The 22,346-nt window shown below is 38.3% G+C and overlaps 1 protein-coding gene across 1 annotated transcript in view; it reads left to right on the top strand.

Annotated features, from left to right (window-relative positions):
* ARHGAP10 (Rho GTPase activating protein 10) overlaps positions 1 to 22,346 on the top strand; it is a 483,946-nt gene that overhangs the window by 429,013 nt on the left and 32,587 nt on the right. The window contains exon 24 of the mRNA XM_007953807.1: positions 17,026 to 17,185. Coding sequence (XP_007951998.1) covers positions 17,026 to 17,185 — 160 coding nt within the window. The remainder of the gene's footprint in view (positions 1 to 17,025; positions 17,186 to 22,346) is intronic.

A 22,346-nucleotide genomic window follows, 5' to 3' on the forward strand; every position in this document is an offset into this window, starting at 1 on the left:
GACAATAAATTATAAGACACCGAAAGGGTAACATTTTTCCAAAAGCAAAGATGATAAGGCAAGGAGGGGCAGGGAAACCAAAGGGATAGAAACAAAGAAGTCAGGCCAGAAATGGGGAGGCTGCTAACACATTGTGGGGACAACAACCATTGTCACAGAACAGTTTGTGAATAAATTACTGAATGGTAAACTAATTTGCTCTGTAAACTTTCACCTAAAATACAATAAAATATAAAAAAAGAAAGAATTCTAACATACTTTCTTGGGCATCTGATGCTTGAAGTAGAAGGGCTTCAGATATACTTTCATATTTGGTATACTTACATAGAAAATATAACTTAGTCATATCAGTTATCCATTTAAAGAGTGTTAATTTTGTCCAGTGTAAGGTGTAATACCTAGGCGTAAATGTCTTAATACGACAATTGATACAAAGTAACATTCTTTAGGTAAAAAGAATAGTGGTGGAAGGAAGACAGGTAAATAGCAAGTGGATCCCACAGCCCTCCTTGTCTCAGCTGGATGGGGTTTTATGTTTTGTGCACAGTGCTCTGAATTTCTTGAGCTGTCAAAGTGGCAGGCTTCCTCAGAAGTTCATGGAAGACAGCTTGATTCAGTGTCTGATTACTTTTTATACCACATGGTTTGTTATATTTTCCTTTTGTTTGTTTATGTAGGCAGAAATCTCAGTATCTAAATAAATGTCCCAGCACTGTGATTATGATGTAAAACTGCTTTCTGCTTTACAGTGTAAAGCAAGTAGCTTTGACTTCAATTGACGTTGCGACTGATCTAGTCTTATTTCCTGTATAATTGAATTGCTACAAACTTCCATCGACCTTTGCAAATAATAGAGGTGGTTTCTTGAGTTGTAACCTAATGCCTCTTCACTCCTATAATAACTTTATAATGGGGTCTGTATTTTATGTCATATGATTGTTATACAGCTGATTCACTCATCAGCTTTTCCTAGCATGCGTCTTCAGGATAATGTAGCTATCCAGTGGCTTTTTGGGGCAAGCATTATGCTTAATTTTTCAAATCCTTGGGCAACGCTGTATAGAAAATCTACTTTATAATTTCATGGAATTTTTATTCCATCTTTAAATGCCTTGATATGATATTATAATTTTTAGTTCAAGAGTTATTTGATTTCTTTGGGGATGCATATCTACCTGTAGTTTGGCTTTTTCTGTGCACTTTTGGTATGGGAAATTTTCCCTTGAGAGTCACTTCTTTGCTCGACATGATTTCAAGATTTCAGGTACAAGAAAGTATTACCCAAGTGAATTAGCCTCATCTGGCCACGGACTATCATCAGTCTGTATGTTACTTAGTTTCATTATGGTTCCCATTATGGTTTGTCCTATTTCATGAGGGCAAAATGAAATTTAAGGAACTGGCATGTTGTGCTCCTTAGCCAGCATGACATTGCTTTAACTTGCACTGTAACTCAGAATTGGGGTTAGTGGGACTTTAGGAACCTTTCCTTCCACTTGGCAATTTAACCTGCATCTCAGTGCACCTACCACTGCTGAGAAACACAATTAGCTTTCTTTCCTTAATGAGTCAGTTGGCAGAGTTAATTTCTTACACCTCCCTCTCCTTTTTCCCCTAAAGTAAGACTTAAGGAAGATTGTCTGATTGAAGAATGTAGACTGTTTTCTAACAGTGACCATTTACCACCTACTACTAGTAGGGAATGGTGGTGCAAAGGACAAGATGCAAAAGCAAAGTATTGGACAAATAAGTCACCCTTTCTTTGGAGCAGGAGTGAGTGGATAAGCTATTGTGGAAGACATGCCTCCTTCATTCAGAGATAGAACCCTGGAATGTTTCACTGTCTGCAACAGTTTCACCCAGTAGTTTGAGAGCAAGCAGACATTATGATGTACTTCCAAGAATTGGGTAGGAAGAATGAAGCCATGGAAAACCAGAGTTTCTCTTTGGATTTTAAATGCAGAATTCCAAACTAGATGGGTCATTACTCTGACCCAGTATGACAGACCAATGATGTCTCCTTTCTTGAATGTCAAGTAATCTACTTTGTTTTCTATTAGCCACTCTTCAGGGAACCACACTGCTTGATGAGCTGTATTCTTCTGATGCACTCAGTCATTAAAGAGCACATGTTAGCTATATTCTTTGGTCTTTGTTAGACTTAAAATTCAGTTGTTGTCTTCCATCCCTTTATGAAAGTTGGTTGAGAAATGTTTTCTTTCTGCTATTTTACACATGAAGCTTTTCACAGCTCCTGGGAATATTCAGCTTCAGTTATACATTTGTTGTTGAACATTAAGTTTTGTTTACAGTGTCAAGTCCAACAGCATTTTGATCTAGGGGTTTGTTCCCATACATTTTGGCTTATTCTAATTTATACTAGAATAAGTATATACTAGAACAGGGTAGGATAGATGAAGAAATTGAAGAGTTTTACCAACTTTTACAGTCTGAAATCGACAAAACATGCAATCAAGATGTACTGATAATTGTTGGTAATTGGAATGTGAAAATTGGAAACAAAGAAGAACCGTTTGTAATTGGAAAATATGGCCTAGGTGATATAAATGATGCCAGGGATCACATGATAGAATTTTGCAAGACCAATGATTTATTCGCTGCAAATTTTTTTTTCAACAACATAAATGGCAGCTCTACACATGGACCTCACAAGATGGTATACACAGAAATAAGATCAGCTACATCTGTGGAAAGAGGTGATGGAGAAGCTCAATATCATCAGTCAGACATGACCACAAGCTGACTATGAAAAAGACCATCAGTTACTAATATGCAAATTGAAGCCAAAGAAAATTAAAATAAGTGCATGAGAGCCAAAATATGACCTTGATTATATCTTACCTGAATTTAGAGACCATCTGAAGAATGGATTTGATGCTTTGAACACCAATAAACGAACACCAGATGAATTGTGGGATGACATCAAGAACATAATACATGAAGAAGGCAAATGATCTTTAAAGACAGGAAAAGAAGAAAAGACCAAAATGGGTGTCCTCTGAAACTTGCTCTTGAACAGAGAGTAGCTAATGAGAATGGAAGAAATGCTGAAATAAAAGAACTGAATGGAAGGTTTCAAAGGGCAGCTTGAGAAGACAAAGTATTATAATGAAATGTGCAAAGACCTGGAATTAGAAAACCAAAAGTGAAGAACACAGTCACCATTTCTCAAGCTGAAAGAACTGAAGAAAAAATTCAAGCCTTAAGTTGCAATATTGAAGGATTCTATGGACAGAATATTGAACGATACAGGAAGCAGCAAAAGATGGAAGGAATACATAGAATCACTGAATCAAAAAGAATTGTTCAGTGTCTGGCTGTTTAGGAGTTAGCATGTGATCAAGAACCAATGGTATTGAAGGAAGATGTTCAAGCTGCACTGAAGAAATTGACAAAAAAAAAAAAAATGCTCCAGGAATCGACAGCATACCCACTGAGATGTTTCAACAAACAGATGCAGCACTGGAAGTGCTTACCTGTTTAGGCCAAGAAATTTGGAAGACAGCTACCTAGTCAACCAACTGGAAGAGATACATATTTGTTCCCCATCTAAAGAAAGGTGATCTGACGGAATGTGGAAATTGTCGAATAATATCAATATCACACACAAGTAAAATCTTGCCAAAGATAATTCAAAATGGTTGCAGCAGTGTATTGACAGAGAACTTCCAGAAATGCAAACTGGATTCAGAAGAGGACATGGAATGAGGGATATCATTGGTGATGTCAGATGGATCTTAACTAAAAGCAAAGAATACCAGAAAGATGTCTACCTGTGTTTTATTGACTATGCAGAGGCATTTGACTGTGTGTATCATAGGATTATGGATAACATTCTGAAGAATGGGAATTCCAGAACACTTAATTGTACTCATGAGGAACTTGTACATAAACCAAGAGGCTGTCATTTGAACAAGGGAATACTGCATGGTTTAAAATCAGGGAGTGTGTCAGGGGTGTATTTTTTCACCATACTTATTCAATCTTTTCCTCATACTTATTCAGTCTGTATGCTGAGAAAATAATCTGAGAAGCTGGACTACATGAAGAAGAATGTGGCATCAGGATTGGAAGAAGACTCATTAACAACCTGTGATATGGAGAAGACACAACCTTTGCTTGCTGAAAGTGAAGATGACTTGAAGCACTTATTGATGAGTCTTCAGTATGGTTTATATCTCAAGATAAATAAAATGAAAGTCCTCACAGCTGGACCTATAAGCAACATCATGATAAGTGGAGAAAAGATTGAAGTTGTCAGAGATTTCATTTTACTTGGCTCCACAATCAACACCCATGGAAGTGCAGTCAGAAAATTGGACATTGCACTGCACTGGGTGGATATGCTGCAAAAGACCTTTCAAGTGCTGAAGAGCAAAGGCATCTCTTTGAAGACTAAGATGCACCTAACCCAAGCCATGGTATTTTCAGTAGCCTCATATGCATGTGAGGAGCTCTGGTGGCGTAGTACCTAAGGCATTTCACTGCTAACCAGAAGGCTGGCAGTTCAAACCCAAGCCGCTCCTCAGAAGGAAGGTTGGGCAATCCACTTCTGTAGTGATACTACCCCAGAAACCCCAGGAGGGGTCGTTATGAGTCAGATCCGATTCGACAGCAGTGAGAGTTTTTTCATATGCATGTGAAAGCTGGACAATGAATAAGGAAGACCGAAGAAGAGTTGATGCCTTTGGGTTGTGGTGTTGGCAAACAATGTTGAAAAATACCATAGTCTGCCAGAAGAACAAACAAATCTATCCTGGAAGAAGTACAGCCAAAATGCACCTTGGAAGTGAGAATGGCCAGACTTCAGCTTACCTACTTTGCTCATGTTGTCAGAAGGGACCATGTCCTGGAGAGGATATCATGCTTGGTAAAGCAGAGGGTCAGTGAAGAAGGGGAAGACTTTCAATGAGATGGACTGACACAGTGGCTGCAATGATGGGCTTAAAAGTACATAGCAAGGATTGTGAAGATGGCACAGGACCGGGCAGTGTTTTGTTCTGCTGTATATAGGGTCTCTATCAGTTGGAGCTGACTCAATGGCACCTAACAACAACAGAGTAGTGTACTAGTTAGTTATACTATTAGTGTAGCATTAGAAACTAGTTTTTGTCATGGTATAAAATACAACAACCAGACTTTATTTTAGCAAAGTAGAAATTATGTCAATATATATGAAATGAGTTTGAAGGTACTGTTGCTGACGTTAGGCATCCCTTCCCTTTTCAGTACCCTGAATGTCCTGGGTAACGTTAGCAGGAAAGACCATTATTATTATAGCTTGAAGTACATTTTTACTGATGCCATGCTATCTGCCACATGGTAGGAACTAGGGTATGAACATTTCCTGCTTAATTCAAGGGTTATGTTTTAAACAGCCTTATATAAATTAGCAAAACAAACCAACAAAAACTCTTCCTAATCTTTCTTTATAATCCACTCCCAGCTTCATCCTGTTCCCATCACCTTCACTCTCAGGGCTGTTACCAGGGAGAAGTTAGTTTGCCACTGTGACTTTTGCCCCAGAGATGTTTGTTTATCTTTGAGGGCATCCTTTCTCTCTTCCCCACCTCATGATCTCTCTTTAGCTTCAGATATGAAGCTTAAATATTGGTATTTGAGTCCTCCTTGCATCATTTGAACAGACACAGAGCCAAAGTCAATTGGGCAAAAAAGAATTTATTCTTCTTGAGGGGCTCTGTTTAAAAGATGGGAGCTCTGGTAGCGTAGTGCCTAAGGCACTTGACTGCTAACCAGAAGGCTGCCAGTTCAAATCCACCAGCCACTCCTAGGAAGGAAGGTTGGGCAATCTACTTCCATAGTGATACTGCCTCGGAAACCCAAGGAGGGGTTGCTATGAGTCGGGCTGACTCGATGGCACATAACAACAACATTTAAAAGAAAGTGCAGGATGACAACAGTATATTTATATTAAGAATGACAGGAAAATCCAGGCACAAAAGGGAGGGAAATATGGGATGGATATTAACTAGAACAGCTTTGTTTGCCCCTTCCTGGTGAAAGCACGAGGCTGCCTAGTTTTCGTTGAAGATACCCTCAAAATTAAGTCAAGGTTAAATCTTCAGGTTTATTATTCTGTATTTAGAGTGAGCTTTTTATATGTTAAGTCACATTTTCTCATTTTAATTATTATTTTAGAGATACTTTTCCCCCAGTAGTCTTACATACTATTCTTGATGATTTTCATTGGCATTTTGGGATTTCTTTTCCCTAGAAAGTCTTCATTACTACTCTTACTAATTTCCAGTAGGATTTTGCCAAGTTTTACCCCTAGAAAGTCTTACATACTAGTAAATAATAAAAATAATACTTAAGAATATAAGCTTTTATTTTATCAAGTACCCTGTTTTATTAATGAGAACCTATTGCCCAAGTCAATTCCAACTCATAGTGATCATATAAGACAGTAGAACTACCCCAAAGAGTTTCCAAGGCTGTAATACTTAATGGAAGCAGATTGCCACATCTTTCTCCTGCGGAGCAGCTGGTGGATTTGAATGACCAACCTTTCAATTAGCAGCCAAACAATCACTGCACCACCAGGGCTCCTCTTGTGTTAATAATGGTATATAAGTAATCTCTCTCACATGAGTACCAAGCCAGTTGCCTTGAGTCCATACTGACTCATGGTAACCGCACATATATCATAGTAGCACCCGGCTTCATAGGGTTTTCAAGGCTGTGACTTTTCAGAAGCAGATGGATAGGTCTTTCTTCCAAGGTGCCTCTGAGTGGACGGACATGAACCTCCAACCTTTCATCTAGCAGCCAAGCACAATACTCTTTACAGAACTCAGGGACACCTAAGTCAATACAACAAGCATATTTCAGTAAATTTTAGTTTCATTGAGAGTTCATGCTGGCTGAATTTAATTTGAATATTTAAATAGTCACAATGACTCTTCTTTTACTAGCAATATTTAGGAAAATTGTCTACTTAAACATGACATAAAATGTTCTTAATTTTTCTTTTTTCCTATTTTAAGCTATAAAGTTCTCTTTGGTATTCTTTTACTGTGTCCCACAAATTTTGGTATGAAACGCTTTTATTGCCATTGATTACTAAATATTTCTTAATTCTTATTATGAATTTCTTTTTAACTATATCTTGTTTCCCCACATACAGAAATTTAAAAGTCCATCCTTTTGTGTATTAAGTTCTTATTATGTATGCAATTATGGTCTAAGATTTATTAAGACTTTATATCCTGTCTTTGAAAAATATTCCATGTAATCTTGAAAAATTATGTATCATTTGTTAATTGTGAGTTATGTGTGTGTGCATGCACATGTATATGAAACAGAGTGTAGTATTTTTATTGGTAATTACAGATCTCTCTCTCTTTTTAAATTTTACTTACCTGATCTCTCTATCTGAGAAAAATGTGTTAAAATATCCAACTAGGTGATTTTTTTTTTAATTTGTCCTTGCAGTTCTGTTATTTGTTGCTTGAAGTTGTATCACTAAGTGCTTTTCTTCTTACTCAATTATCTTGTCCCTGTACCAATATAAAGTGGTCCTCTTTGTCTCTCATGTAGTTTATTAAGGTCATTACCCTTCTTTTGGTTGATGTTTGCTTAATATGTCCATTTTTTTTTTTTTTTAATTCTGTTACTTTTTTCAACTTTCTTTGCCTTTTTTGTTGTAAGTAGTGCTTCTTAAAGTCAAAATGTTGTTGAATTTTAAAAACATATTTGGAGAATCACTGTCTTTCAACTGGTGAATTTAATCCATTTATATATATTAGAATTACCATTGTTTGAGAATGCATGTCATAATAATATTTTTCATTTAATTAATTTTATTCTTTATTCTTTCCTGCTTTGTTTTTAATAAAGCAGATGTTATTTTGCTATTTCCAGTGATACATCTTTTTGTTTGTGCATTTTTAAGGTGGCTACCCTTATTTTTGAGACTTACAATCTTATTTATGTATTGATTTCTTAAACTTAAACTGAAAAACCAAACCCACTGCCATCGAATTGATTCTGACTCATAGCTGTCATTTAGGACAGTGTGGAACTGCCCCCTAGGGTTTCCAAGGTTGTAAATCTTTATGAAATCAAACTGCCTCATCTTTTTCCCGTGGAGTGGCTGGTGGGTTCCACCTACTGACCTTTTGGTTAGCAGCCAAATGCTTTAACCACTGCACCATTAGACATAAAAATCTCCTTTCTTCAACTTAACTATCTATACATCTCTTTCTGCCCTCAGTAACAAATAAGTTACTGGACTCTCAGGTACCTCTAGTCTACAAAACTTGATCATGTTGGTAATTTTTAGAATTTTTGTTCTGGATTATTATTTTTTCTTCTTTGTCCTAGTTTTCTTTTTAAAGACAACAATAGACATTATAAACTTAGTTGAACATCATAGATTGCTTCTTGTGTTTGAATACTTGAGGAATTTCTCCAAGTGAATTATCATTATAGGTCTTTGTGTGGCAAACCTTTAGAGATTTTTATGTCTGATAATATTTTTATGATGCCCTCACATTTGAGCACAATTTGGCTGGATATAAAATTCTGTACTAAAAATTCCTATCCTTTAATACTTAAAAAATATTACTTCTGTATCATTCTGTACTGTGTTGCTTTTGAGAAGTGAGATGTCACTGTGGTTCTTTTACTTGTTTTATCTGACCTGCTCTTTCTGTCTGGATGGCTTCTTCTTCTTTTTATATTCTTAAACTTTGCAGTAATAACTGTAATATGCATGATTTTCTTTATTTTCCTTTTTGGCACTTTGAGCCCTCTAGATTGAGGTCTTTTAAATTTCTTTATTTGAATATGATTGGTCATTATTTGTTTAATATTTCTTCCTCATTTTAATTAGTCTCATCTGAGTACCAAAACCCAAAAAACCAAACTCACTGTCGTCAAGTTGGCCCCGACTCATACCGACCCCTCCTTGGGTTTCAGGGGCAGCATCACTAAGGAAGTAGATTGTCCAACCTTCCTTCCGAGGAGTGACTGATGGGTTTGAACCACCAGCCTTCTGGTTAGCAGTCAAATGCCTTAGGTACTACATCACTAGAGCTCCTAACAAATCTGGGTACCAGATGTTGGCATTTCTGCTTGTACTTTTAGACTGTTAATCTCTAAAGTTTCTTATTTGTCGAGTTTACTATTTAGTTTGCAAGTCCATTTGAAGGAGAATTTTGTGTATTTGCATAGTTATGGTGGGTTAGATCCTTTGTTCCTCCCTTCTTGTATCTATTCCCTGTGCAAATGTTTCTCTACCCAGTTCAGACCAAGATCTTATTATTGCTAGCATATACTTTTTAGCCTCTAGGTGGGATAGGTAATGATGATAATGATGATGAACTGCTGTCTAGTCATTTCCAACTCATAGCGACCCCACTTGGGTTTCTGAGGCATTGTCTCTACAAAAGTAGATTGCCCAGTCTTCCTTCTAAGGAGTGGCTGGTGGGTTTGAACCTCCAGCCTTCTGGTTAGCAGTCAGATGCCTTAGGCACTACACCACCAGAGCTCCTACACATGTCAAATCTAGTTCCTTGGACAAATAGGTAATATAGTCATGGAGTTTTGGTCTTCATTTACTCCATAGAATTCCACATAGAGAACACCCTGGCCCCATGCTTAATATATTGTAGAAACTACAGACTTCACAGAATTTGATTATCTGGCAAGTTCTGCTGGTTTCAATTGGTCCTGGAGCCAGTAGTGATTTGTCTTTTGCTCCCCCTGGCCTCTGAGTATTTCCTTTATTTCACTTCCACAGAAATGTTTGTAAGTTTTTGAATATGTTTTTTTTTTTTTTTTTTCAATTTTAAATTTTTTTGACTTTGTTGTTGAGAATAAGTTATATTTGTTAAATATTATTGTTTTTGTTGTTAGGCATATGTGGGAGGGCATCTGGGTTTCCGCTTAAATTTTCATTGGCATCATGACTGGAATATTCCTGACTAGTCTCTTAGTTAAGTATTACTGTGTTGTTGTTGGGATCTCTGGTGGCGTAGTGCCTAAGGCATTTGACTGCTAACCAGAAGTCTGATGGTTCAAACCCACCAGCCACTCCTCAGAAGGAAGACAGGGCAGTCTTCCTTCTGAGGAGTGGCTGATGGGTTTGAAGAGATTTATTAGAGATAAATGCAAATGCCTCAGAAACCCAAGGAGGGGTTCCATGGCAGTGAGTTTGGTTTTTATGTTGTAAGTACAGTTACTTTTTTTTCTCAGTAAATCTTTCTTTGATCCTACGGATTAGCTATTTGATAATTAGGAGCTTTTAAGATTATTCTGACCTGACAGGAAAAGTATTGTTTGCCAATGGAACCAGCAATAGCAGTCCACAGCTGTCTTCCAATTAATCAAATGCATAACTGTGAGATATGCTTGAATTAAATTCAATTTATACACTAGATCTTTTCTTTTTGTTCTTGTTTTTCCCTTTTACTGTCCTCTGTTCCTTTTCTTTGCTTTCTTCCTTCTACTAACACTTAAGCCAAGCTTTTAAGAGTGGCAAAGATGGACAAGCCTTGCTGCTGTGGCAGCAATCCATCTCTGAGAAATAACAGAAACCTTCTGTGGTTTCATACCATACCCAGACATAGTAGGCTAACTGGAAGAAGAGCAGGGAAGGGATTCAGAGGGAGCTGACTTCTCTGACTTCTTCTTCTCTGACTTCTTAACCCTTAGGCAAGCTGTTTGAGAGGAAGACAAAGAAGAAAGGAATGGAATGGGAGGGAAAATTCAAAGCCTCATTCCCTCCAAGAATGCAAAAGCATTTCTGTTTATTTTAAATGTGATGACCAGAAAGTTGGATGTAAATAGAGAGAATAGTTTGTTATCATCAGAACATGAAAATTTAATAAACTTAGAGTAACAGTTTATTAATATATTGAAATTAAGATGATAGGCATCTTATAAAGGGTTAGTTAGGGTAGAATTATCACATTTTTGTTCCTCTGTCTTGTTCTGATTTTCTGCCAGTCTTTGAAGATTCTTTTAGTCTATCATGAAAATAAAACACCTGTTCATGTGTTCAGGCTCATTAAAGAAATCAGACTGAATAATGCTATCCTATAGCTGTCATGAAAGACTTGTCCTCTTGAATGTCTTTTTGTCCAGTTGTTATGAGAATCTGTGTCTGTGGGAGAATCCTAAATGTTTACAAAATAATAATTCTTTATATTTTTAATAGTGATGATACTACTTTAAAAAGAAGCCTCCTTCTTCAATCTGAAATTCCCAAGCTCTCTTATATTTCTACATGTTTTCCTTTGTCTTCTCCATCTTTGCTATGGCTCCAGCTCTACCTATATGACCCTCAAGTCAATAAAACTATCTCAGACTTCTCTCCTGAGCTCTAAGGTTGTTAACCAACTCTCAAGGTATTTTCACTTGGATTTCCTATCGACTCCTCAAACTCAGCATGTCTGAAACAATTTTTATTATCACCCATGTCCAATTTGTTCCTTGTTTTTAATTGCCTATTTCAGCTAATGATTCCAACATTTACCCAGTTGCCTAAGCTAAGAACTTGAGGGTCATCTTAGGCTCCTCTCTCATACTCCTTCACATAGTTTACCAAGTTCACATGAATATAATACTTGCATATATCTTGAATCCATTCCCAGCTCAATCCCTACAATAACTTTCCAACGCCTATAGCCTATCCAATGCCTATAGCCTATAGAGTGTATATATAATGTTATATACAGAGCTATTTACCCTACTTCATATGCCTAATTTCTCCCTCTGATCGTATCCTACAGCCAAATCCAACTACTTAGGGTTCTGAAAACTGCTACAATCTCTCTGTGTTCTAAGCTTTCAACCTTCATATTATCTCTTCCAGGGACTCTTAGCTTGAAAGTCTAGCAGTAATTCATTCCTATTCCTGTTGCTTTACTCTCTCATGACCTTCACCCCTACCACTGACAGGTTTGGAAGCTCTTTCCTCTGTGGTCTCTAAGGTCCTTGATACAGTCACTATCTTTTGCTGTTTATATCTTTAACTGCCTTCTCCACTATGCTGTGAACATCCCTGGGTGAGGAACTGATGCTTCACCTTTGTAAGTCAGCATCTGTAATGTGCCTTCTATGCAAAAAGAAACTCAATAACTGCTTGTTGAGTGAATAAAAAGAGTTAGAGATGTTTGTGCTAAGAAAGAGAGAGGATGAGACTCTGAAGGAGTATGCAGATTTTGTAAGAATGCTTTCAAGTTTTTTAGATTTTTCTCCATTAATTCCCAAAGGCAGTAGGTTTCTATATTCATGATATTTCATGTGGCAGTAAGTCCACAATATTTCCTGAAGAGCCTTTATTTGCCTGGCACAGCATTGTATTCCTTAAGGATTACCAAGACATGGAGACATAGTCTCCACCCTCAAAAATTTTATAATGGAAATCGGGATCTAAAACCAGGTCATGAAACCACCAGATGACAGTAAAATGCAAAATTGATCGCGAAGGGAGAAAAGAGGCAGAAAAGTACGTTGTGGAGAAAGGCAGGAATTAGGGAATTAAGCTGCATATTGTGCAGAAGTCATTTTCTGGTACTAGTTCTATTTCTCGTCCATTTCTTATCTTGGATTCTGTTCATAATGAAAGTCCTTTAGTACCATTTTGTTCATTTACTAGAACAACCATTTTACTCCTAGGTGATATATCTGTTTGTGGATGCCTATTATAAGGTAATCCCTAAAGAAAGAGGTTGTATGACCACTACAAGATGAAAAACGATGAGAGTATCTGGCATTAATTCTCAATTACAAATTAGTTTCATGGGATTGAAAATTTTTATGTTAGAAATCATTGAACATAGAATTTTTAACAAAGTCTTACTATTTTCATCATACTTAAGAAACAGTCATTTGTGTTTTTTTGAGGAAGCAAAGTTGCAGAAATGGTTATGAGTATTTAATGATTATGTGCCTGATGGTAGTGTCCACTTGGATTCAGTGATTCCCTTAAGAAGATAAAGTCATCCTCAAACAGTGAAGGAGAAAGGAATTGTGTGCACTGTTTGTTTGATCATATTCCCTTCTACTGATATTATTTTCACTTGAGGGTTCAGATTGCGACTGTTTGGCAGAAAGTAAGAGAGAAATTCTCTTAATAGAATGTGATTTAATATGTTGAATGGCAACTTGTGCTGCGTCAGTCTGCTTGGGAGAAGGATTAGAGGAAATGTAGATGAGTTAGTGTATCTGGCTGTAAAAACATTTCAAGCATCTTTTTAAAGTAACATTAGACTGTTGGTCTCCTGTTCCCTAAAGTTGCTTCTCATTGACAGGTTTCTCCTTGTAGGAATGAGTCAGGGAATAACCTGGTCCCAGACTCTCCTCTGCTGCCGGTGCTATGTCATGCCCTGCTGTGCAGACAGTGAGTGTGGCCCAGAGAGGACTGAGTGCCAAGATTCAGGTTCCTGAAGCCAGGGAGTGCTTGTGTCTGACAAACTTTTGAGGTTATCCTGTTCTGCTTCAGAACAGATCATATTTTGCTACTTCTAGCCAAACAACGATGGGTTCAAGCATAGCAGAGATTTTGAGGATGGTGCAGGACTGGGCAATGTATTGTTCTGTTGTACATAGAAGGCCACTATGAATCGGAGCCAACTCAATGGCAAGAACGACAGCCAAGTCCTGAGTTGGCAGCTACACTGCAGGTAAATATTCAGAGGTTTACTTTTAGATTCTGTGCTGGGTTACATTTGAGATCCTGTTAATTTTGAAGAGACACATTGCTCATGAGGGATGCCAGGAGGACCTGGGGATCCTGGAGCTCCTGTCTCTTGTCCTCAGGCTCATGTGCAAAGAAGAACCCATTAGAGTTTAGCTGTCTAGGCACAGGGAAATTGGTAGCCTTTGTTCCAAAGTAGACTGTATTCCAAAAAGAAACTAAATCATAAGGAGAATCATAGCAGTGGTCCATCAATGTGTTTTGGTTCATTTGCCTAAAAATTGGCCCTTCTATTTGGGGCTGAATTACTCCAGTTAGCTAAATCCTGCTGTGGTCAAGGGGTGTGGAAAAAGTAAATTAATTGAAAGTGGAATAAATATTCTAGACTATACTTTTGAGCAGAAACTACTCAAAGATTTGCAAGGAGACTAAAACCAGAGAGAAAGACTTGCCCGCAGATACAGGGTTTATCTCCTAACCCACCATAACCTCCTCCTTACCCCTTATGAAAAAGAAAAACTCAAACCGCCACCATAAGAAATTCCTTTTTCCGGCCCTCACCACCCTCTTGGATTCTTACTTCCCTGAATCCAGCTTTTCTAGATCTCCATTTTTAAGATTCTTTATCATAGCATCAGTTGTGAGCTGAGTCAGAGTTAGAATTATCTTGTACAATCAGTTTTCAAAATTAATATCTTGTAATCTAGCTTAATAAACCAAAAACCAAACCCACTACCATTGAGTCGATTCCAACTCATAGCGACCCCCATTGGGTTTCTGAGGCAGTAGATCTTTATAGAAGTAGATTGCCCAGTCTTGCTTCTACAGAGTGGCTGGTGGGTTTGGACCACCAACCTTCTGGTTAGCAGTCAGATGCCTTAGGTGTTGTGCCACCAGAGCTCCTTAGCTTAATGGAAGCTTGGAATTTTTCTTGTACATCACTGAAATCCATCTAAGATGATTTTTCTGAGAGTGAATTCTTTGCTGTTGCTGGCATTTGTTTATGCTTTGTTTCTAGGGCCTATTATTGTTAGTTGTTGACAAAGCTGCTACAACTCACAATGACCCCAAGTATGCAGATTAGAACTGCACTCCATAGGCTGTGACCTTTTGGAAGCAGATTGCCCATCCTTTCATCCAAGACACCTGGATAAGTTTGAACCACCAACCTTTCAGCTAGTCCATTCACACTAGACCAGGACTCCTTCTAAGCCTAGGACTGATGGAAAATGAAGATTCAAACCATTGGAAGCTTTTGGTGGCTAAGGTTATGGACTTTGACTTGTTCATTTTCTTCCATGGCATTTTGTTGACCAAATGTTATGATTAATCACCTGTAAAATCAAGGCTGAATCAGTGCCATCCAAGTAGTATGTTGCTGCCTCCACATAGCACCTCAGAGGAGTAATTCTTAATGGGGACTGTGGATTTGGCAGAAGAGCCTAAGCTCTGATGGATGCTGCGCAGCTACATTTTATGGTAGCTGTGGGAGACTATAGAAGCAAAGAGACCCGTTGATGGCTGCTGCTTAGGTGCATTTCATGGTAGCTGGGAATACTGTGGAAGCAAAAAAGACCAGTTGAGGGAAACAGCTGTTTTTTTTTTTTTTTAAATCGTAATTTAGGTGAAAGTTTATAGAGCAAATTCACTTTCCATATAGCACCTCACATACACTTTATCTCATGACATTGACTATAGTTTCCCACAATGCAAAAACTCCCCTCCTACTTCCTCCCCATAGTTACCTCTTCCCTGAGTCCTTCCCTCCATGTACTCCTGTCCCCTGAGCTGTCTCCCTGTGCATACACAACCCTTCTATTCTCCCATGATTGTTCTTTCCAAGGAGTGTATCTACCTAATGTAAATGTTCACCTCATACGCCTGTTTTTGTTTGGCTGGAAGCCACAGAAGTGGGTTCAATTACAGACCCAAAGGGGGCAGGTAGGGGCCATGGTCTCAGTGGTTCTATCAGGCTCTATCAGACCAGCAAACCTGGTCCTTTTTTTTAAAAAAATGATTTTGAATTTTGTTCCACATTGTTCTCCCAGGATCTCCTGGGATTTCCTACATAAATCCCTCTCTGAGTGGTTGACAATGGTAGCCGTGCACCATCTAGTTCTTCTGGTCTCATAGTCGTGTAGGCTGAGGATTGCCTGGTGAACCAGTTGCTTGGACTAATTGTTTCCTGAATCTTTGGTTTTCTTCATTCTTCTTTGCTCTGGACAAGGAGAGACCCATTGTTGTAGCTTACAAGCTTTTAAGATCCCAGTTGCTACTCACCAAAGTAGGATGTGGAACAATGTTGTTTGTGGTATGTTATGCCAGTTGAGCTTGATGTCCCCTGTGACTATGGTCCCAAGCCCACAGGTCCAACTAGTCCCTCCCTCTGGGTAGCTGGCTGTGGCCAAGAAGTGACTACAACCTTGTCCCTTGTCAGCTCTCCTATATACCTGGGAATTCTTACAGAACATAGCAATACACTTGTAGAAACATTGTCTGTCAACTCTATACCTGGCCTTGGGCACACTCCCCCCTGCATAGACATACTTAATAGTTTAGAAACAGCTGCTTTTGTGAGCTCTCTTCTGCCTTCTGCATTTTCCTCCAACCCCATAATGTGTATAAATGATGCTAAACTTACTTCATAAAATGGTTCTTTGTGAATGCATAAATCATATAACTCATGTAACAAGTGCTTTTTAGTTTTGGTTTAAATTCATCCTTTGTGGTCACTTCAGGAGCTTGATTCTTGTATAACATCCTCCCTAATGTTCATAGGGAAATGGAATTTTCTCTGTGTTCAGGGATTTTAATAAGTTGGGCTATTAAATTGTAATCCAACTTAGCAGCTCAGAAGACAAGGTCCCTTTAGAGTTATTTAATTTATTATACACTAAGTGGTGACTGGGAATGGCTTTAAAAACCATCAGGTGACAGGAAAGTAAGAGGTCAGACCCTTCAAGGCTGGTGCACTGCCCTTAATTGTCCTTGAGGTTATCATTGGTTATGACTGTGCTCTTTAGAGATTAGGAAATCATTGTGGTTGCCATTAAGTCTTTTGTCTTATATTAGATCTCATTTTAATTATTATGTTTTCTTGGGGGGAAAACACTCCTCACTGTGCATTATCTATGATTTATTTTAAGTATCTTTGGTTAAAAAGAAAAGAAAAAAAATCTTAAAGACAGGGCACCCAAATACTCTCAGGCTGAATTATAATGTAATTTGATTGACTAATCAAGTAATGTCATGCAATTATTATTGGAGTTGTTTTTTTAAACAACTGAGTATTTGATTGAAATATGATGCTCCCCCCCCCCTTCTTTTTTCCCTAGGTGATGGTCCTATCCTTCCTAAGGAGAACACCCCTACCAGCAGTCTAGACTCACTTTCTTCCCCATCTCCTACAACTGCTGCTGGCCATGGGCCTTCTGGACCAGACAGAAACCACCTTCTCACAGATGGGGAGAGCTCTGGGGAATGGGCAATCACTGTGTAAGTAACTGTGCTTCTGTTCCCTGATGAGGGGAGGAGGGCTATGACCTTTATTTTGAAATGTACGTGGTGGGTGGGTTGTGAGGCTGTTAGGTTGGACCTTTGCCCTCTAGTTAGTGGGCTGTGCAACTGCCACTGGGAGAAGGAGCCTTAGAACAGAGCCTTCTTTAATACCCTCTCTGCATTCCTAGCAAGAAAGAGTTAGATAGTTGCTGTTTCAATTCTGATCTAGGTACAATTCACTGTCAGTTTGGGTTGTGCAAAGGAAATTTGTGACTGCTCAGCTCAGGATACTTTCTCACTAGTTACGCAAACTTTTATGGATATGAGAATGCCTGCAGTAATGGAGGGACTCTTGCAACTGTCTATAGAGTGATGTTGCAGTTATATGAATATCTGAGAACTTGATGCTAGCAATTTGCTCTGTTTTGCTCCATAGCGCCATAGATAATCAAAAATTGATAAATAAATTAATTATCTGGTTTTATCTTCTCTGTTTGGTTTCATGCCAGGCATGTGCCAGTCAGTTCAGGTTGTGTTAGTTCAATATACCCATATGGAAAAATACCATGGGCCTGGGTTGACTACTTTGTTTGTTTTCTGGTATTGGCTGAGACTGTGGAGTAAATGCAGATTAGTGGTGATGTAGGGCATCACATTTGAAACAAATGCTCAGAGAAGAAAAAAACAACTTCATTAACAATCACATGGCATTACTTGATTAGTCAATAAAATTACATCCACAAATAGATTTATAATTCAGTCTGACAGACAGTATTATGGTGTCCTATCTTTAAAGGCTTTTTTTTTTTTTAAGTTGCTTAAACTAAATTATGGATAATGATGTCATCTAACCCTAGCTGTGCATTCATAGGACTTTAAATGGAATTGGAAAGTGTTTCTCACATTACTCAGCTTTTTATAGTTACGTGCTGAATTCACATGAAATCATTATGAACTTATTGAAGGAGGCCAAGAGAAATGGGGCATGCTGAAATTTGGGGGTGGTCTAAAGACTGAAAATCAAAATGAAATTCAAAATACAGAAACATATTCTTCAGATGAGACATTTTTCCCCAAGATTACCATTCATATACACACACACACACACACACATACATGTATATATGTAACATTTTATATATATAATATATGCTAAAGAATATGTGTTGTGGATTATATTACATGTAACTCAAATATGTGTGTCATTTTATCACTTTTTTTATTATTTCAGAATAAAATTTTTTTTTCACTTTAGTGCTACAGCCAATAATAACAAGTGTTTACACAGAAACCCAAAAGCTGTAATTCTAAGGCACTCTTAAAGTAGAATTTGGCCTTTTCTTATAATTCTTTTTTAATATTTTAGTGAAAACCAGATCCTAATTATTTCTTCAGGTAAGTGTATATCACAAGCAGTGGAGAACAGTTTAGTTATTCTCCTTCCATAGTGGTTCTGCAGAAGAGTGACATTGTGAACCACGATACAGCCAGTGCTCAATTCACAACACGTCCATGCCTGAAACACGAAGAGCTTGATATTTTTGGTCATAAATCAAATGAGGAGTGAATTCCCCAGCTTCCTATTCATACAGATTTTTAAATGTCATGGAAAGCACTCCAACCTTGAGAGGCCGAAAAGGGAAGGGAAAAAGTGGTTGAAACAAGTCTGGAAAGGAGATTTTTGTTATAATGTAGTAATGATCCTCCTTCAAGATCTTGTTTTTTTTCTATGCCTTGGATAAAATCCATCTATATTTCTTTTAGAATATACAATTGTTCTTGTGTGTCTTCTAAAGGATTTATTTGTAAGCATATTTCAATCTAGGTTTGTCATTAAGTCATTGCTTTTCTTTATAGATAAACCTGTTGCTGTTGAGTCGATTCTGACTCATTGTGACCCTAAAGGGCAGAGGAGAACTGTCCCAAAGGGTTCCCAAGGCTGTGATCTTTACAGAAGCAGGCTGTCTCATCTTTCTCCTGTGGAACAGCTGGTGGATTTAAAGAGCAGATCTTTCAGTTAGCAGACAAGTATTTAATCACTGCTCTACCAAGGATCTTATAAGTAGATGAGTGCTTCTCAAACTAGGAGTCCCTAGGTGGTGCAAACAGTTAAGGGCTCAAGTTGTTGTTGTTGTTGTGTGCCATTGAGTCAGACCAGACTTGTAGTGACCCCTCCTTGGGTTTCCTAGGGGGTATCACTACATAAGTAGATTGCCCAACCTTCCTTCTGAGGAGTGGCTGGTGGGTTTGAACCGCCAGCCTTCTGGTTAGCAGTCAAGTGCCTTAGGCACTATGCTACCAGAGCTCCTAAGAGCTCAAGTATAACCAAAAAGTTGGCAGTTAGAGCCCACCAGATGCACCTCTGTAGAAAAGCCTGTCTGCTCCCAAAAAGTCATAGCCTTCAAAACCATACAGAGCGCAGCTCTCTTCTGACATGTGGGGCTACCATGAGTCAGAATCCACTACACGGTTTGAATTTTTGTTTTTTAAACAAACTTGCATTTACTTTTTCCCCTACCCCAACATAGATAATAAAATTCTGAATGATAGGAGTTGGTTTATATGCTTTGGCAATTTTTGTGATCTGGACATAGTTATTAGTATTTTTATTTCTCATTTTAATTTTTACGCATCTATAAGAATCCTTTCCTTTTGGAAGTCATTTATTTCTTTCCCTATGTCATTGAATATCTTTTAGGCTACTATGCTTGGTTTATGATCCATCTTCCTTCTATATAGAGATGAAGAACTCTTCTTTCAGGAATTTCACAGAATCAGTCTCACCATTTTCTGTTTACATCATGCTTCTTTGTTTCCTTCACATTTACAAATTTAGTTTTCTTTGTGTGTGCATGTACTTTTTTTCCTTTTAAACCATCATCACTGCATGCCAGCTGTACAGTGCTGAATATAGTAGATCTTGAGTAAATGCTAATTAAGAGCCCTTTTAACCACAGTTTCTGTGGGGTCATTCGGATGCCACCCAGACCCTTATAAAGGAGGCACTGCCTGGCCTGCCTTGTTTTAATCCCATCACTTATATCAGGTCTGGAGGAGTGGAGTCCCAAATGTATGTGGATCACATAGGACCCAAGTAGCTCTATTATACAGAAATGCCATGACCTAGCCACTGGAAAGGAAATTTAAAGAGGAAAACCTACAGCAGCTGAAATTCTTACATAGGAAGCATGTAAATACAACTGTGGCCTCTGACAGGTAGAGAACAATACAGCAGAATTGGATTTCTTGGGTTTCTGCTGATGTTTATGACTTGTGGGTAGTATTCATTGCAGTCAATCAATCTGGAGCTATTACTTACCTGTACACTCAATAAGGTGATGGGTGACTTCATTGCCAGTGAAGAATTGCTAGCTCAGTCTCCTTGGAGGATATTACATCATAGGTCAAGATATTTCAAGTGTACCAAATCATTTTTTTTCCCCCAATAAAGTAGTTTTCTCTAACCAAGTTTTCTTCAATTATAATTGATGGAGCCAGGTCCTTGACAAGTAATCCTTTTAGGTTCCCTGCCACAAAAGAAAATCTCTTTTAAGAAATACCAGGTATTTCTAACCTCTACAGATTTCAAATGAAAAGGAACAGTGCTTTTTCTGCAACCCCATTCTCACGTTCAGAATGGTAGCAACCGAGAATAGCACTTTCGAGCTTGTGGTACCCTGAGGTGCCCCTCACTCTCTGTGCTCTGGCAGGTGAGGAAGGCAGGCAATCCCTCTCTCCCAGCTGCTGAGAGGCTTGGCTTTCTTTGTTAGTCCTGAATGTTAACATATTCCTAAAGCATTTATCGTCTGTGCTGCTTATACATACAGTGGTGTTGTGTGGCAGAGATTTTATCTACTTAGACTTGAGGTTAGTTATTTAAAAACCCTTAATAGTAGACTGCCATTCCTACATGACCATTGTGCATGTCATCTCTATACTCTGTGTGTCCTCACTGGCAACCACTTTAATTCTTGTCAATGAAATAACTTGCTTCCTTTAAGTTAGACAAACAAATAGAAGTTTTTCAGGGACAACTACTTGGCAATTCAAACAACTTGACTGTTGGCTTCATGCTTGTTTTTTGGGAAGTCAATGAATTTTGCGTGGCAATATCAAATTATTCCTTAAGTATGATTTATGCTGTACTGCATCACAATATACCACGCATAATTTGGCACATACTTAGAAATTACAGAGTTGCGCTTGGCTATTAACTGAAAGGGTGGTGGTTGGAACCCACACAGAGGAACCTTGGAAGAGAGGCCTGGGATCTGCTTCTGAAGGGCACCAACATGAAGGCCCTATGAAGCACAGTCCTACTCTGCAATAGATGGGATCACTATGAGTTGGGATCAATATTACGAGGACTGTTTTTCATTTTTTTAGTCATAGACAAGGAGTCCTTAGGTGGTGCGAACAGTTAAACCACTGAACTGTTAACTGAAAAGTTAGAGGTTCAGGTCTGCCCAGATGTACCATGGAAGAAAGGCCTGGCAACCAGTTTCTGAGAAATCAGCCATTGAAAACCCTCTGGAGCACAGTGCTATTCTGACATCATCATGGTCTCTATCAGTTGGAATTGACTCATGACAACTGACAGTCATAGGCATACTTCAGGTTTCACCCTCTCCCTTCCTCTCTCTTTTCCCCCTTTTCTCTATCCCCTATCCTTTCAGAGATGGGCGTTCTCAGCTTCAGCACTCCTTTATCTCTATTAGGCGAGGGGCAATCAGTTCACCCTAAGAAGCTGGTATCTTAATATTTCTACCTCTTATTATAGTTATTGTTTCCAAAGAAAATAGGGAATTTATCTTCTAAAGGTTTATTTATTTATTTATTTGCTCTGCTGCTCTTTTTGCTAAAAAAATGAACATGTGTTACTTTGGCACTAGGTGGACAAAAGTGATTATAAATTTAGAAAGAGATCAGGAGTGGTTGAAACTAAACCCAAGGGAATGAATTGCCTATGGTAAGAAGCTCTGGCATCTTTGCTGACTAGTAGGGAGATCATATCCTAAAAGGTTGCCAGTTTTCTCTGCTTAACTGTAGGTTACAGGTAAATTGCACTGACTGGGAGCTCTAGTAGAGTTGGTACCTTCATATGGAAAAAATATGCTCTCTGATGCTGAGTACTATTAAGAATGAAGTAGAAGCCAAT

Source organism: Orycteropus afer, unplaced genomic scaffold (genome assembly GCF_000298275.1).
Source record: "Orycteropus afer afer isolate SDZICR_OR568_19922 unplaced genomic scaffold, OryAfe1.0 scaffold00415, whole genome shotgun sequence".
NCBI classification, from domain to species: domain Eukaryota; kingdom Metazoa; phylum Chordata; class Mammalia; order Tubulidentata; family Orycteropodidae; genus Orycteropus; species Orycteropus afer.